This window comes from Colias philodice, chromosome 5 (genome assembly GCF_061535455.1).
Source record: "Colias philodice isolate Cphi_HAF_F1 chromosome 5, ilColPhil1 Martin Lab GWU primary, whole genome shotgun sequence".
In the NCBI taxonomy this organism is placed as follows: Eukaryota; Metazoa; Arthropoda; class Insecta; order Lepidoptera; family Pieridae; genus Colias; species Colias philodice.
Genome location: NC_143090.1, coordinates 4,012,335 through 4,031,988, shown reverse-complemented (window position 1 = coordinate 4,031,988; position 19,654 = coordinate 4,012,335). Strand labels below are relative to the sequence as shown.

The 19,654-nt window shown below is 32.6% G+C and overlaps 1 protein-coding gene and 1 long non-coding RNA gene across 2 annotated transcripts; one reads left to right on the top strand and one right to left on the bottom strand.

Moving 5' to 3' along the window:
• Positions 1–506: 506 nt before the first annotated feature.
• CstF64 (cleavage stimulation factor subunit 2 CstF64) lies at positions 507–16,692 on the bottom strand. Its single transcript, XM_089695523.1, has 10 exons — positions 16,528–16,692; positions 16,175–16,443; positions 13,549–13,674; positions 12,993–13,100; positions 12,006–12,090; positions 11,803–11,856; positions 11,205–11,346; positions 1,912–2,018; positions 1,240–1,325; positions 507–680 (listed from the first exon to the last, which is right to left on the bottom strand). The coding sequence occupies exons 1-10, from the start codon at positions 16,589–16,591 to the stop codon at positions 561–563; spliced, it is 1,161 nt and encodes a 386-aa protein (XP_089551649.1). The 5' UTR covers positions 16,592–16,692; the 3' UTR covers positions 507–560.
• On the top strand, positions 3,376–4,406 carry LOC149488387 (uncharacterized). Its single transcript, XR_016315650.1, has 3 exons — positions 3,376–3,512; positions 3,639–3,700; positions 3,775–4,406. It is a non-coding gene; the product is annotated as an uncharacterized LOC149488387 (long non-coding RNA).
• Positions 16,693–19,654: the final 2,962 nt, after the last annotated feature.

Genomic DNA, 19,654 nt, shown 5'->3' with positions numbered 1-19,654 from the left:
GCACTGCTTTATAACCTCAACGTATATTATCTTTAGGATAAAATAAGTAAATATGTATAACGTTGGTGGGTCTAGAGAAGTATATATTTGTAATTCTAATCGAAAGTAGGTACTCATGTTATCGATCAATTTGCATACAAATTATCACATACACCAAAGAAAAAATTGGCAACATTGTTAACACCGTAATCAAGTTTTTCTATTGCATAGCGGTGCATGCAACAAATTTGTTCTAGGTATCCGACAAAACTAGGCTATCCACTTTAGTGGCTGGTACTTATAACATTGAGCAATAATCCGTAGGTACTTTAAAAGAACTATTAGGTACTTGAGGTATTTTTCTCTAATATTATATTATGTTAGTAAACTTCGTTATAGCAATACAGATTTATATCGATTTTAATACACTAATCAAATGTTAATTTCATTGTTTTCAAAGGTGAATAAAGGTGGGTCAACGACCTTAATTGTTTATGTTCTACAAACAATATTGAAATAAAACGAAATTTCTCTTAAAATATTTATTACTCATAAAATTATATTTTTATCATTTTGACAAATTAGCGCTGTGTGCTTTTAGCGATTTGTTCTTTCAGCATGAGTATACTGGAGCGTTGTTCTGGCGGTAGAAGGGCTATCTGTTCATCAGATAACTGGAGCACTTGCATTATCAACGCAGCCTGTGAATAATAAACAATGATACAGTTTAAAGTTGTTTTATTTCTAACTAGCGGTCCGCCCCGGCTTCGCCCGTGGTACATATTTCGCAATAAAAGGTAGCCTATGTCCTTTCTCGGGTATCAAAATATCTCTATACCAAATTTCATGCAAATTGGTTCAGTAGTTTAGGCGTGATTGAGTAACAGACAGACAGACAGAGTTACCTTCGCATTTATAATATTAAGTATGGAAAAAATAAATGTTTATGGTTTTATTAATAGGTCTTTTTTATGATTCATTGTAATGAATCCCTTATATGGCTTGTTGTAGTGGGTAGGTTGTTCAGGACATGTTTTATTTGTGTATAAGTGACATATAATATAGTAATGTGATTTAATTAAGTTTAAATAAGTTGATGTTTTCACGAGAATTATAAAAAAGAACAATCTTTATCTTACCTGAATCATTTTTTATTTATTCAAAAACACGACACGGGCTCGTTAATCCAATTACCAATAAGTATTAAATTAAACTTAAATTGAAAAGAAACATTAGGAATTGCAAATAAATTATTCTTACCTTTTCTTGATCCGATGCGCCAGAAGGTATGCCTTGAATAGTTCTAGCCTGCGCGACACTGGGCATTCCCGGTGGCATTTGCGGTGCTACAAAATAGAAACATGTATTTATGATTATTAGTTATCGCAAAAAATATTAAAATATTGTATAGAAAGGAAATCCTCTTTACGGTATCTGTATTACTCTTTACGGTATACTAGCGGTCCGTCCCGGCTTCGCCCGTGGTACCTACATGTTTAAACTATCCTATCTGTCAAGTTGGATCGAACTGCACATGGTGTGCGAATTTTATTATAATCGGTTAAGTGGTTTAGGAGTCCATTGAGGACAAACATTGTGACTCGAGATTTATATACATATACTAGCGGCCCGCCCCGGCTTCGCCCGTGGTACATATGAAAAATAGATGTTGGCCGATTCTCAGACTTACCCGATATGCACAGAAAATTTCATGAGAATCGGTCCACCCATTTCGGAGGAGTATGCAGACTAACATTGTGACACGAGAATGTTATATATAAGATTAAGATTAGAGTAAATCTTTTTCAATATTATAAATAAGCTGAAACTACAGAGGTGATTCCATTACTTTACCTGGAGACTATCCATATCCGAGTATTCATTTTTAACTCTGATCAATCAAAATGATACAAATAATTAAATATAACTTACGTGGCTGCTGCATCTTAGTTTGCGTCCTTGGATCGTTGGGACGAACGCGAGGATCAGCGTTGAATCCTGATTGCATGTTCGCTAGACGAGGATCACGCGGGAACATTCTAGAATTTTGTATTAAACATAAATTAAAAAAAAATGTATGCTATAAATATTGTAAATGACAGTGTATTTGCCTTTGCATACACAATAAAAAAAAAATAATTTGGCATGTTTATGTTCGAATTTTAAAATATTTCGTAAGATTGATTCATTTATGAATTTATGTCGGTGTTAAAACTAAAAGTAGCTATCATGCTCACGCATGCAGGAAAATATGTCAATGTTTGTGATAAACAATGAAAATGGAGAAGTAAAACTATGTGCTTTCATGTTTGGAAAATAAATGTACGATGATATATTTATTGGTGGGCCGTGGCCCGTGGGAGTTGGAACTATACCCGGCGCGGCCTAAGATGATCCCTATGACAGTTCGTCTTAGTGATTGCTCGTATGATGGATCGTGTCGATACTTTATTATTTTATAGGCTATATATAAGGCGTGGTTTGCATTCAGTCACGTCGGTAAACATGTTTTTACAAATATTATAAAATGAATTTTTAACGTCTATTATGTAAACGAAACGGTAAGTAAAACGAAAGTTTTCCAAAACATAAAAATGCACCTTATCATTTTCTCGTAATCTTTAACCCGTTTAACACAGTGTATATTATTTTATCATGAAAATGGAATCCCCCATTTAATTTTTCTAAAAAACTTATATTATCATAGGTAAGTAAATTAACGCGAACGGTAATTAATTAATTAATTATGCTGCGATCTTCTGTTCCATTCAATAGTGAATGAACTATAGCTTAAGCATGGAAAAAATGTGAACTCGTTTCCATTATCGAAATTTGTTTATCGATACTTTCCGCACTAGTCGATAAATGCCAACGATGTAAGTTTTGAAGGACGTAAACGTAAAGTCAGATTGATATAATTTCTCGTAAATGTTAAGGTGATGAATTAATTTTTCTAATATTTACGGCCCTTTTTAAACCTTCGTAATTTTTATATTATTAAAGTTGTCGTGATGAAAATTCTTGACAAGAAAGTTCAATAGTAACACAATACGTCTACCGTTTTAGAAACATGATTCCATAATATTTTCTCGATAGAAAAAAAATACAAAGTTCTCATTGTTATTTTTTTTTAATCTCTGGCATCTTCAAAATAACAAACGTAAAGTTACGACTTTTTGGATATTAACTATAAAATATACAACCGATACTTCTACCGATTTAGAATTTTGAAATATGCGATGGTTTTGAAATAAACAAGAAATACTTGAAATTAGCGCGCGACCAGCCAATATAGCGAGAGCCGCCCTGCACCTTCCTACCCCGATCGCTGCACGAGTCATTCCCGCCAAAGACTACTATGTATATACGGACAATTCCCGCTACGGCCGTCACACGGGGAACTTGTGTCGCTCGCGCAATCGTAACAAAGGGTGACAACACGATAAGACAAATGGGGACAATAAAGAAAATAAGAAGAAGAAACATAAAGGTTGGAGGAAAAAGAATGCTCACAATTGGAACAAATTAATGAAGTAAGTTGGTTTTATTTTAAATTTGATGATAATTGTATTATAGACGATGTTTGATATGTACCCCTGTTTTAAGTACATAACGAACGTGTAAGATTTTTTCATTTATAGCATACATAATCTTTTCAGAAATCCGGAATCCAGAAGGAAAATAAACCCACTGATTGTTCACAATGTGAACCCACTCTTTCGTAAGTACCTTTATTCAGTCAAAAATGTATGTTATCAACGCTCTACTGGTTTTATCGCATGATTCCATTTTTAGCAAAAAGCAACAAAGTGCAAAGAAATAAAAAATCATGGTGAACTTAGTGGAAGTATGGTGGACATAATATGAAACAGGAGCTCATTGGAGTAGTATTATATTTAAAAAAAATACGAAAAAATTTCAAGAATTACATTTCTTAGTAGGTGGTAGATAAGTATGTTGAATAAAGAATTTGATGTTGATATTTATTTCATTTATACTTACTACACCTGTGCGGGAAATTGCTTAGTACTAAAACAGGTTTATATTCATATTTACGTAGTAATGTGAGTTTTCATTTCGAATAATTTTGTGTAAGTATATTAAATTGAGTTCCTGGGTGATCTGGAAACACAATTGGGCCCGGAAGATGGCGCTGCAGTCACTCCTCCTAATCACATGAACCGATTTGGATGAATATTTGTGTGCACATTTCATTGTTGTGGGATGATTGGTTGATTCGTTTTCACATTAGCTAATATTATGTATTTTTGTTGTAAACTTAATTTAATGTTTATAATACATTATTATTGGTATAAATAAGCCAGTGTTCGTCTCACATTGCTGTACCTGCCTACCTACCCTACCAGGGCCTAACTTTGTTCTGGCTATTTTATTTTGATTATTTGTAATGAATAATTACAATTATAACAGAGTGCAAAAAATAAATACATGCGTCAATATATTTTGTGTTTTTTTTAAAACAATTTTTTTATTTAAAAAAATATCATTCCGACCGCGGCTTTGCCCGCGTGGAATTAGGTTATATCGTGAATCCTGTTTTTTCTCACAGAAGTGTTCAGTTCGGATAAAAAGTATCCTATGTGTAAATCCAGGCAATTAGCTATATTTTATCAAAATTGGTAATATTGTAGTCTTGACGTGATTAAGTAACAACTAACAAAAAAATATACAAATTAACATCCAAAGTTTCGCATCAGTTTTACTGTATTAGTGATAATTGATATCTTCCACTCTTGACTTTGACTGAGAAGAATTAGGGTTTATAACTTCCCTTTTCACTTCCCTCGCGGCGCTTGTCACGCACGTACGTCTTTTTAGTTGGTGCAAGTTAATTAATCATAATTTATAATCTTAACTTCGTGATCTAATAAATCTGTGACTTGAAATAGTTGTTGTGCTAAATATTAATAAATAACAAGAATAATTCAAATAGTAAGAACCAAGAAAACAGTGTTAAAATAATTGAACAAAAGTGATTAGTGAAACAAAGAAATCTGCAAGTCATTTCAACTGTTGCTAAGTCGTAAGATCAATGACCTTGAAGTCAATCACGTAATTAATAAAGTAGATTACGGACTTATAATTCGCACAGTACCACAACGAACGCTTGGCAGTACTTTGAACCATACAGACCGCGTTACCCAACAACCCGAGTGTCCGAGGTTCGATTCCAACTGGTCACCAGATTTTTTTTATTTTTTTTTATTTATTTTTTTTTTTTTTCTCTCCTAACCACAATTCAACATGCAACGTACTCCACCGCAAAATAATGCCTCTTGCCTCTCTGAAACAGAAGTTTTAAAGGCACAAGTCCTAGATAAAAGGAAGAACTTAACGAAGAGACAAAAGAGACATATTGGTCACAAGAAGAAGACTCCTGTAAGGAAACTGATGTTCATTTTAAGGAGGAGATATTCGCAAAAATTGAATCTTGGAAAGCAGACCAGGAAGCAATATTAAAGAAGTTATGCGATGATATAAATGAAGTTAAATTACAAAATACATCTATCCAAAAAGCAAATGCTGAAATGAAAAATTCTTACGGCGAAATAGAAAAATCACTAAATTTTATTTCCCAAAGATATGAAGAATTGAATAATGTTGTATCCGCTCTGCAAAAGGAAAAAAGAGAGACAATGGACTATGTTAGATCCCTAGAGGAACAAATTGAAGATTTGCACAAAAATCAACGCTCAACCATGTTGGAATTTCGTAACATACCCTCTAGTCTAACTAAATCGCAATCAGATTGTATTGATATTGTTACTAAATCCTGCGATGCTATACAAGAACCTATTAAACCATCTGATATCAAAAATATAATACGAATTTCTGGCAAACAAAATAAAGAATCAAGTACCATTTTAGTAGATTTTCCATCAACCATTTTTAAAAACAAAATTCTAGAAAAATTGAAGAACTTTAATAGAAATAAAACTTCTCACAACAAATTTAATTCGAGTCATATTGGACTGGCCTGTTCAACTACTCCCATCTATATAGCAGAAAGTCTAACACCAAAAACTAGGAAGCTTTTCTTTCTTACGCGTACATTTGCAAATGAATATCACTATAAATATTGTTGGACATCCAACGGAAGAGTATTTCTAAGAAAAGAAGACAACGCTAAACAAGCTCTTATTAAAAATGAGCATCAGCTGCTTTCACTTAAAAATTCATTGTGACTAGATTTTAATTTTAGTTTTCGAATAAGCTTTACTAACCACTACACATCAATTTATACACTTTTACCACTACATTTAAGAAATATAAACTTCAGCACACGCACAGATTTTTACACTGTTATTAATAAAAAATATATTCTAAAAATAAAAAAATGTCGTTCTTGTCTACACCATAAGGTATGTGTCATGTTTCTAAATGATTTCTTTTTCTTAAATATTATTAACATTCGATAAGCTCAACTCCAATTTAATTAAAGATCTTGATTCTTCATGCGCTATAAGTTGTGTATCTTGCAATTTATTAGAATTTGAGAGTCATAAGAGAACACAAATAAGGGATGATCATTTCTTAATTCTCACTGTCAATATAAGAAGCGTACATAAAAACTTCGATTCATTAGTAGTTTTTATGGAGAGTTTGGGAGTGGATACGGATATAGTAATTCTCACAGAATGCTGGATTAATAAGGATAGCTTAATACCTCCCATAGACAATTACCGTTCAACACATACACTTAATAGCTATAATCAAAATGATGGTGTTATTGCTTATATTAAAAAAGATATAGAATTTACAAGCGAAGAACCCTTACTGGATGACGGTAACTGCCTTATTTTAAAAGTATCTGATAACACCACCATTGTGTGCTCATATAGACCACCATCTTTTTCGAACCCTAGCAATTACATTAAATCAATCTGTGATCTTTTATCCTCAATTAAATCTGATAATGTTATATTCACTGGTGACATAAACATAGACATTTTATCATCGAACTTATCTAACCATGCATGTGAATACCTAAACGTAATGTGTTATCAAGGATTTCGACAAGCTGTCGATAAACCTACTAGACTGCTTACATGTATTGACCATTTTATGGTCAAAACAAAGAAATCTTGCCAAACGTATGTATTTGAAGCATTAACGGACCACTCCCCTATTTTACTAGTATTAAACAAAACTCAGTTACATAAACATAAACCAGAAGCTTACAAAACAATATACGACAAACAAATTATATCAAATATTATCAATGAAACAGATTGGCAACATTTTTATGAAATTACAGATCCAAATAGTGCAGCTAATTTTCTAACACTCACAATAAGTAGAGCTATCGAAAGAAGTCAATGTTTAAAAAGAATACCCAATCGTAAACGCCCTTTGAAGCCTTGGATTACACGAGGACTAATTAAAAGCATAAGAATAAGAAACAAATTACACGCTAAAACTAAAAAATCACCGTGCGATGAAGAAATCATTAAAAAATATAGAAATTATAGAAACTTATGTAACAAACTAATTAGGACAGCAAAGAATACTTACTATAAACACAAACTTGAACAGCAGACTGGCAATATAAAAGAAACTTGGAAAATTATCAAAGAAGCATGCCATATTACCAAAATTAACAACAATTGTACAAACTTACTAAGTATAAACCCTTGCCCTACCAAATCTCTTAATGCTGTTAATCAATACTTTGTCTCAATCGGATCAGCTCTAGCCAATGAAAGTCTCAAGAAACTCAACCAATCAGAAGTCGAACTAGCTATTCTAGCCAGAGACAATGATAGTCCAACCAATTCATTTGCATTTACACCCACAGATAAATATGAGGTAAACACTATCATCACTGGTCTCAAAAATACGAATGCTTCGGGACATGACAATATACCCACACCTATAATTCAGACTTTCAAAGATATTCTTTCGGAACCTATAGCCCACTTGTGTAACTTAAGCCTCTCAAGCGGAAAATTTCCTGATGTATTCAAGAAAGCCATAGTTTGCCCAATATATAAAACCGGGGACAAAGCTCTTCCTTCAAACTATAGACCAATATCATTGCTTTGCACCCTTTCCAAAATACTAGAAAAATGCGTCAATAAAAGACTCATGAGATACCTGGAGTCATATAAATTACTTCACTCTAACCAATTTGGCTTCAGAAGCGCCAAGTCTACTGAAGACGCAACCTTACGAGTAACATCAATGGTCACCTCGTATCTTGACTCGAATAAGAAATGTATTGGGGTCTTTCTTGATTTACAGAAAGCCTTTGACACAGTTTCTATACCTATTCTGCTAAGTAGGCTGGAAAATGTAGGTGTTAGAGGTATTGCCGAAGACTGGTTCCAAAGCTATCTTAGCGATAGAACCCAAAGAGTAAGAGTTGACAACAATCTTAGTGCAGAGTATAAGTGTACGTACGGAGTACCGCAGGGCAGTACGTTAGGACCTACTCTGTTCTTGATTTATGTCAACGAATTATGTAAACTCAATATTGGATGTGGACAAGTTACTATGTTTGCTGATGACACTGTTGTTCTCTTTAATGCAAAGACTTGGTCTGAAGCCATTGATAGAACTGAAAATGGACTTCGATGTATAAGCAAATGGTTAGAAAACAGTCTATTGACTTTAAATACGGGAAAAACTAATTATATTTGCTTTAGCAAAACCTCATCTATGCAGCCAAGGGGGAACGTCAATGTTAAATTACATATCTTTCCATGTAACCGCCATAACAAATCTAGCGTATGCTCTTGCCCAATACTGAATAGGACCGTCAATATGAAATACCTGGGTATCTGGATTGATGAGAAACTAAACTGGAAAGAACAAATTATTAGCACGTCGAGCAGGCTCAGACAACTTATAGTTATTTTTAAAACCCTAAGAGACATTGCAACCCAAGAGTTAATTATTAGAACATACAAAGCACTGGGTGAATGTGTGATCTCATATTGTATTGTTAACTGGGGTGGAGCTGCGAAAACATACATGATACAAGTAGAACGTGCGCTTAGAGCTCTGCTCAAAGTATCGCTCAAACTACCGTTCCAATTTCCAACATCGCTGCTATTCAAGAGGGCTAATGTATTGAGTGTTCGTAAGATTTTTGTGCTTCAAATAATTAAACGGTTTCACCGCACTGAGGTACCGAAAAATAATAATCCCTTGAATACTAAAAGAACCTATCGTGTACCTGTACCTTACACTAAGACTCGTTTTGCACAAAGGCAGTTTTATTATCTAGCACCCATTCTTTATAATCGTTTCAGTTTATATATTAAAAATGCTTTTGCTCTCACTAATCATAAAATATTACAAAAACTAAAAGAATGGCTTTTACCACTCGATTATTCTGAAATAGAGCACCTTTTAATGCCCACATATACAAAATAATTACCAAATATACCTATAAATTTATTTTATTTTATATTTTTATTTTCTTTAATTTTATTTATCTACCTATAATGATAAGTTTAAAATATGTTTTTTTTTAACTATATCAGCTTTCTTTTATGTTTTAAAAACGACATTGGAACACATTCACACACATACATACGCACATACAAACACACACACACACACACACACACACACACACACACACTACTTGCACTACGTCTTCAAAATACACTTTTTTTTTTAATCTTTAATTACTTACTTCGTTTATTATAAATGATACTAATCAAATAATTATTTTAATTGTATTAATTATTTTAATTGTATTAATTATTTAATTGCTAAACGGTAAATATTGTGGAACTAAATATTATGTTATGAAATGTAAATTGTTTTAAATATTTTAATTTATTAATTTTTTTTTTTAATTATTATGATTTATAAATTTTCTTCTTGTGTCAACTTTAAGTAAAATTTTCTTTGTAACTAATTACTATTTTAATGTATTTTATTGAACTATTCTAATGTATTGTATCGGGAAGGCACAGACTCCTGAAACACAGCGAAAGCTATATTGGGAGTCTGGGGTCTATATTTTGATGTAAGGAACCTTGTTCAATAAATGATTTTTATTTTTTTTATTTTTATAACTTCTTTCAGAAATAGTACCTTTCATTTCTGGGCATGATATAATATCTACGTCAGCATCAAATTCTATCTAAATGAATTCAGTAGTTCGCGTTATTGAGTACCTACCATTTCATTTTTTCAGAGTAACAATATTATTTTTTGTTATTTTAAAGATTATTTATAACCTGTATTATTTTGTAATAAAGTAAACATTACGAAATAATAATAATTATTAATAATGTCTAAGTAGTTGTTAAAAAGAAGATTATTTGCAAGCATTGTTTATAAGCAAGAAAATAAAACCAATAAATCAACAATTAAATAAATGTATAACAATATTATAACTGTATGACGACTCCATACATGTTTGTCCCGAGTCGGCCAGCGGCAGCGCGGCGAGTATGCAAGAATGACTTCGCGCACACCCGCGTTCGCGATAGCGAGCTATTAGACTCCGCCCGCCAAGCAGTGGATTTTTTTTTGTGTATCGTCTTAAGAATTGTTATAATTTCAACGGAATATCATTGTAATGGCATAAAGCTACGTAAAAATTAATAAATGCCATTTTTAGACGCCTCCAATACGTTTCTAATTTAATGGTGACGCCATTACAAGTTTGTCTCTTGAGAATAACTGTCAGTGTCATAGGGATCATCTTAGGCCGCGCCGGGTATAACTACTTCAGAGGTTTTCAAACAATGCTTACCTCTCAATCGGACTTTCCGTAGCGTGAGTAGGTCTTAAAATAATACATTTAAATTTACGCAATTCTTAAGATTGTAGTAATTGTAAGTAGAAAAGGGAAGATAAGTCACATGTATCTATGAATAGAACTTCTTTTATAGTTACAACATATACATTATACACACTTTGGAGAAAGACGCGGGTTTAAAATGTTTCATTTTATAAAGCTTTTGAATGCTATAAAAACAAAATATCAAAGACATACACAGTTGTTATACCTATTATGCATCGTTGGTTTATCATTCATGCGTCGTAGCCAAGAAGCTTATATCTAATACACTGGAGATTTCAGTATGAACATTAACTTGTAACAAGAAAATATGACCTTGAATGACGCCTGTATGTTTTTTTATCCCTTTCACACCTAGGTAGTCAGTTAGGTACTAGTGTACACACGTACACTAGTACACGCATACATTTTGTTTGTTTGTTTGTTAGTGACTCACGGGTCAGGCTGCGGCGGCGGCACGGGGTGCGGCACGGGCGGCAGGCTGCGCATGTCCTGGTCGTGTACCGGCGGCGCGCGGGCACTGCGCAGGTCCACGTCCATGTTCATGGGGGACATGCCGGACATTTGGGGCGGACGGGCTGGAGAAAAAATTGGAAATATGTAGTACTCCCGCTTGTAGGACTCCCGCACGAAGGGTTCCGTACTATTGGGGGGGGGTCTCCATAAAATATATTTTTTTTATATTTGTTGTTGTTGTTGTATTTGTTGTTATATCGGCAACGGAAATACATGATTTGTGAAAATTTCAGCTGTCTAGCTATCATGGTTTATGAGATACATCATACAGCCTGGAGACAAACTGACAACGAAGTCGCAGTAATAGGGTCCAGTTTTATCGTTTCGGTACGGAACCCTAACAAAGATCTTTATTTTTTAAATGTAATAAGTAAGATAATTTTAAATACCACGCTTAAGGGTGCTTTTCCACCAAAAATGAGCGAGGAATGTGTATGTAAAAATAACCTATCATATTGTTTCATTTAGTATGAAGTTAGAAGTGTTCAGCGTTTGAAGCGATACTATTCTATACTTACGGACATATTGATTTGGAGGCGGCACTGGATTGTTTAGCATTGGTTGAGGCTGAGCTGTAAGTTATTGAAAAAAATTAATGCTTTATTATATTTTTCACAACATTAGTTCACTAAAGTTTTGTACATTCCTTTGAATCATTCAACAATGAAACTAAAATTGAAGACACTTCTGTTTTAATTAAGTAAATAACATAATTTCATACCAGGTGGTGGTGGGTTATAAGGTTGTGGTGGTTTATCACCAGGCTGCAGTGGTGGTGGTACTGGATTACTGGGATGTAACATGCTCTGAAAAATAATTCATATTCTTTTGGTTATCAAATAAGATTGTTGTCACAATATTCAGCTAACACTATAGTAGAGCCATTTTAATAGGCAACATTTGACAGTTCAACAAAATTCAACAACGTAACCTAGTAACGACGACATAGAATAACATGATATTTCGTTTTGTTGTAACTGCACATTTGCTTAACTTTTTTCAATTACGATTACATATTTATAATAATAATGACCGATGCAACTAATTTTAGTATTTGATTTTACTGATAAACCATTCTAAACATAATAAACATTTTCTTATTTAAAGAACTGACGTCGCTACAATTTTGTGTCAATAAACCTTTTTTCTTTTTAAATACCAGAGACGTTACTCTAAAAATCGAAATCTGACATCTAGAATCGAATGCATTGATTACTTGGGAATAAAAATCATCATAAATTATTGACATGTGTTTCAAGTTCGATTGACAAATGTTTCAAGTCCGTATCGATTAATTCGCTTTAATCGATGTTTTTAAGAAGGTTACCACCCTATGAAGATAAAATTGATAGACGTCAAATGTTGCCTATTAAATTGGCTCAACTATAACTTCGGATTTCTACTTATAATGTTCAATTGGATAGATTTTTGTAAATTTTTCAAAGCTAATTGGTTTGTAAGGCTGATTGTATCTGTATGAAATTTGGTATAGAAATTATGCATACATTTCCAATTCTAACATATTTTAAAGAATTAAGGATTACCCTTTTGGCATTAATCTCATAATACATTACTGTAATTGCTTTTTTTTTCTCTTTTATTCCATTAACCTATTCCATAACATCAAACATCAAACAAGTAATTCAAATACGAGATATATTATTCAGTTCTGCAAAGTAGAAATAACATTTTAATTTTTAATACTTACTGCTGCAGTAGCTGGATCAACAATTCTCATGATAACTTGAGCTTGCAGTAATGCATAAGCTAACTGAGGGTTTTGAAGTAACATATTTCTTGCCTCAGTTGGATTGTTCTAGAAAAAAAAAATGTTGTGTGGTTTTATGAAACCACGGTAAAAGTGAAACTGTTCGAACGGTTCCGAACACTGCTTTGTGTAGCGCATGTCGCGTGACCGTCGCGACACGCGCGACAAGCGCTACACAGACCAAAAAGTTTGAGACGAAGAGAGATGTAATAAAAGTTTCACTTTAAAATAAATTTAGTGTATTCTGACTTTTAACGGCAAAAAGTAAGAAGTACTATTTAATAAGCTGGTGGAAATTTCATCTTCATACTTCATAGGACAAACTCCTGCCATTCTTGTAATATTTGAAGTCACACTAAGCCCCCTCCTTGATATGCAAACAAATTTTATTGGACTCTAATTAGGCATTTAAAAATAAATTATTATTAACAAATTATTCACAAATAGATATGGGAGGTGTCCTCATAAAATGGAATAAAATATAATAATTATTAACCTGAATACAAAGTTTCATTTGTTTCATCAATTCAAACATTTGTTCTGGAGGTAATGTTGCAACTGCTTTGCTTATAGCTTCCGGAGCTTTATCTGGATCTACTGGGTCGCCATATGGATTTTCTACCTGTAAATTAAAAAAATAAGAATATGAAACTTTCTGGGTCTACTTGTATTCAATTTAATAATGATTAATGTAGAAAAATAATATCTAATATGTTATCTGTGAACTTCTTACTGTACTGGCTGGTTTGGTGATATAGGTATATATATATCTGTGGCATCTGGGAGACACCTGTTAACTCCATTTTTGGCAAAATTTTGTTAGATACATGTTTGATAAGTACAGAAAGCGCAGATTTTTTTGATCCAGGCGTGATATCTCTACGTCCACGGGAAGTAAATGAAAAAAAATTTTACACTCCTGTTAAATCCAAGATTTTTTGCTACAATCAAGATATATTATAATTATCATTAATATATCATAGTAACTTTTGATGCCAAACCTGATAACTAATATAACAAGTACATAAATGTTAATTCCAAGCTTTATGCCTATGGACTAAAACTTGTTAAGTCCCAGTTACCGCGTATGTACCAAAAACATGAGATACCTACATGTTAATTATTGCAACTTATCAGATTTGGATTTATATTTCCAATTTGGTATATATAACGGTGACTACTAAATAATTAAAATACAGTGTTTTTTTAATGTAAATATCTATTTATTTTCAAAATAACCACCATTTTGCCGATGGGGGATAATTGATGTGGCTCCAGGGCGACTAGGAGAGTAAACTCTATCGTTATGGCGGTTATGAGACTGTTCAATCGGAAAAATTTCTTCATCTGTGAAAAAAATATTTTTCCACGCTTCACCAGCGGAGCGCGCTTTCAGTAAGCGACATATTTCAAGGAGTATTTTTTTATCTTTATCACCCAACCGCTGCGCTTTTCGCAGCTTGTATGCTGTTAACTTGAGCTCATTTTTAACAACTCGTTGCAACGTTGCATGACTTACACCTAAATCTCGAGCCATTTTTCCTACCTTGGCTTGTGGATTGCGGGTCAATCTTTGTTTGACGATATGTCGAAGCCTAGGCGTCCTCAGAGTTCTTTTTCTGCCTCTTCCCGGACGATCACCAAGATGGCCAAGCACATCGTATTAAAGTCGCAGTATCTCGCACTGCCGCTTACCATATAAGGATATTATTGCAAAAAATTACTAATTTTTAATTTATTCTCCTCACAAATAACTTTAAGTTGGCGCCAAATCATGTGAAAATAATAATTAAAAAACAAAAGCAACGCAGCATGTCCCATTTTTTAAATTTATTATTTTCAAATTTGTCAACGTAATTTAGAACCACCCTGTATATTACCTGTTATTGTATTGCATTGGCTCAAAAATCTACCCATAAAGAAATCCACCACAAGTTTCTCGTGCCAGGTCACACTCATTTTATTAGAGTGTGACGGTGATCATGCGTTGATAGAAAGATTTGAGAGTACAACCCGAATATTGCAGTTGAATGTTATAAAAATGACAAGCAAAAATTTCTCGGTGAAATTTATAACACAAACCGAATTTTACGGTTTTTCGAAACTACTAAGAATTTTGTTAAAAAAAATATTGACACTTCAAAACAATCTTTTGCTTGGAATTATTGTATTTTCTTATAAATTAACTTAACTAAAATTAACTTATTAACTTATAAATAAAGAAATATAACAAAAATAACGTAAAATTGTTTTAATTAAATGAATAGCAATGAAATAATCATTATTTTTATTTTGCTCATTTTGAGATAAGTCCATTCCACTGCAATATTTTTTTTTGGTTAAAATCTGATAAGTCACATTATTCGCTAAACTACTGCGTCAATTTTGTAAACTGTACAAGCAAAAAAAGGGTTAATATATGATATTTCATTATAATATGACATAATTCATTTATATCTTATATCCGATTTTTAGCAGCCAATAATATGTTAAATTGCTTCTCCTGAAAATTTAACTTTTTGGAGTTAACAGGTGTCTCCCAGATACCACAGATATATTTCAAATAATAAAAGATGTTAGTTCTGTTCTGCACTACATTCTGTTGTTTTATTAGAGGTTATGGGCCCAGCACGCTTCCACTGCGCGCCGATTAATGTATACTTAATATTTAAGAAAATCCTCTAAATTATCATATGAATGAAAACCAAAAAAAAAAAAAACAAAAATAACCTATTAATGAAAAAAAACATTGGACCCAAATACTCTTTTACTGTTATTATAAACTTTTAAAGTATGAGTGTGAGTCAAGAAATGTCTTTGAGAAGCAGTCAAGTGAATTATCACTTGAAGGATCATTTTAAATAATATTAAACTAGCATTCTGCAATTGGTGTTGCTCGCGTTGTCTAAAGCAGAAATACATTATATACTTTACAACAAATTATAAACTTTCCTCAACAAACACTCTTAAAAAATAATAAAGCAAAAAAAGAGACTGACAGATACAAAGCAGGAAGCTTCATCCCTTTCAAATAAGTTGAAATACAAAAAAGAAACCTTAACATTACTCCATTAAAAATGCCAATTTGGTATACAACAATAATACATAAGTATATACTATACCTGTGGTCCTTGCATCAAAGCTTGCATTTCCATCCTTGACTTTTCTGTACAAGCATTATCAACTCTTAAGGATCGACCACCGATTTCATAGCCATTTAAATTTCTCATTGCACTCAAGGCAGTTTCTTGGTCCTTATATTCGCAGAATCCATATCCTTTAGGCTTGCCGGTTTCTCGATCAAACACTAACTTGAAAGACAATACTGGACCCACTTCACTGAATATATCTTTTAATTTCTCTTCAGTTGCTTCATACGGTATATTACCAACTGAAAAAGGACAATGTTTTCATTACTTTATTATAATTATTATTTATTACCACATACTTTAAAACATTCATAAAATGATTGTACCGAAAACAGATCTCATGGATTTATCCATGATACTCTGTTCTTCCTTTTCTTTGTTTTTATCCATTTTGATTTAGATTTCTTTTTTTAAAGAAGGTTAATTAAATAAACAACAATAAAATTGTTAAATATATTCAATTATTCAAAACTGAATGCACATCGAAGCTTTAACCCTATGCTTTAACCCCAGCCGCCAAAGCCCAAAACATTGAGTTGACATTGAAGACATTGAGGAATTGAGAAATTTGGCATTTGGCAAGTGCCAAGTGTCATTAGAATTTGACATTTTTATTTTATACAGATAAAAAATATGTAATAATAAATATTTCATCATCATCATGTGATCATCATCATCAGCCCACTACTGTGACACGGGCCTCCTGTGTGCGAATTAAGAGTAATTCAAGATACTCTCTATATGTATGCTAAATTTCATTGTTATCGGATCAGTAGTATTTGCGTGAAAGAGTAACAAACACACACACACATCCTCACAAACTTTCGCATTTATAATATTAGTAGGACCTTTGAAGAGTCTACGTTCGGAATAGTGATCAATTAATTATTTATAAAAAAACATCATTTATGAATACTATCAGAAATAATGTAAATATTTCTATTGAATAAAAACTTCACTAAACCAACATATCATTATCGAATAATAAACTGCGCGACTGCGCATAATATTATGGGTGTATTCCGTTATGCACTGCGACCACTGTAATAAGAGCGTTTTCACATTATCCGATCCGATATCGGATGTCGGAAGCCGATAGCCGATATCCGATATCGGAGGGAAGTAAAATGTATGAAATATGTACCTGTCTTTCACATTGTCCGGTCCGATATCGGATATCGGAGCCGACACCGATATGCCCGTGAGCTATCGGACGATAATGTTCAGTGTTACCAACTCAATTTTTGGAAAGGCAGTATACCAACAGCAAAAAAGCACTAGTTTGCGTATTTTCAGTCTTATAGGGCTTTAAATCTTAAAAAAAAATTCTTTGCTTTAACCTAAAACCCTTTCTATTAAAAGAAACCTTTTTTTATTAAGAAAACACACATTTAAGTATTTATAGGCTTTAAAAATACGATTTATACGGCAGCTATTTTAATTACCGTATTAAAATATACGGCAATTGGCTGAACTGAAGTAAGCAAAAATATATTGCGTTCTTAAATTCAAATATCTATCTTCTAAAACATTTAAGTGTCTATAATCTTTATTTTAACTCATTCTGCCTCGCTCCTCCTCCTACTCGGATGTTGGTTGTGCTGTTTATTGTATTGTTGTCATTGAGTGCTTTGTTTTTAACCGACTTCAAAAAAAGGAGGAGATTGCACACCGATTTTATTTTTATTTTGAATTTACAACAAAGAATACAAAGTTTGAAAACTCTTAATTCTAAAATAATTGCTTATGACAATAAAGTAATTTATGTATCTTTACTTACAGGAAATTACAACAATCATATTACAAATATATTTGAACGGGTGACAATATTATTTTAGGATATTACAGTGTAATAAGAAAAAGAAAAGAAAATGTGAACAAAGATTGTATCACTTAATAAATTTATCATAGGTAGGTACTATATGAACTTTTATAAATGTATAAAGTGAAAAAATGACTAAATGATTAGGAAGGTACGTCTTGCTAAAAATACATTTAATAGATTTTGAAAGGTAACTAATATGTATTACTATTCTATTAACTATTAACTAATACTAGGTTGTAGTAGGTATTGATATAAATTTATTTAATTTATAATGTGTTAACATATACTATACAAATGACCGATATCAAAACTATTTAGTAAATAGCACATCTAAATAATATGCAGTAATTAATGATATCAAATCTTTTTTACATTTTACTTTTCATTTTTGAAGCTGTTTTTTTAACGTAGTTATTTTTAATGTATGTACAACTATGATCTATCATTTGATTTTTTTTTAATATTACCTTTTTTATCAACTGGCAATTTAGTTTAGTTTTCTCTAAAAATTTCTGGCAACACTCATGATGATATCGGAACGATTTTATCGGACAATGTGAAAGGGCAAATTGTATCCGACATCGGATATCGGCTATCGGCGTCCGATATCCGATATCGGATCGGATAATGTGAAAACGCTCTTAAAGGTGTGACGTCAATTCAGTATACTGTGAAGCCGTTCCTTTATAGCCAGTTATACTGGTTACGATTTAAAACGGAACGCAATCCAGTATACTGTCAGCCGCATTTTTTCAAATGAGCATTCAAATGAGTGTATTAAAGTTTTCTAGAACATAAAAATAAACTGTTTTGGAGTACTGTCCAATTAACAATATTTTAATTAATATATTAATTGTAAATTGAATTTATCTTATATATAAAAATGAATCCCAAAATGTGTTGGTAAGCGCATAACTTGAGAACGGCTGAACCGATTTCGATTATTCTTTTTTTATTATATTCCTTGAAGTACGACGATGGTTCTTATGTAGAGAAAACGTAAATATGTACCACGGGCGAAGCCGGGGCGGACCGCTAGTAATATAATAAAAGTAAGTACTTTTTCATAAAAAAGAATAAAAAAGAACTTTCAGCTCGTATTGAACATTTTCAACACAGTCTAATAAAGTTAATTTTTGCAATTCTTCCATTGTTTTATTTATTAATCCAAATTAATTACAGAACTTTAAAATTTTCTGATTTTACTGTAGCTTTGTATAAGACGTTAGGCACTCGAGTGGTTTTGACTGATCATATTACTTGCTCTGTGGACTGATCACGTGATCAAAGTACTGCGAGTACCACCTCGAAAACGCCAGTGCTCACAGTAGAATATGGCGGCGATTAATGACGTCATAAATTTCCCTAGGGTACTGCGGCAGTATACTGGCAGTCCATAACGGAACGAATTTTTCTACAGTGATAGCACTGTGCAGTGGTTGCAGTGCATAACGGAAGACACCCATGGCCCTTCTCCCATTACGATACTAATTCTAGAATACGATACTCGAGTAGAATACTGGTTAGATATTTGCTCGCTACCCGATGCTCGCATATTATGCGACTGAAAAATGACTAAATTCATCATTATTGTGCTTTGTTTTTGTGGACGGACGTTATAATAATAA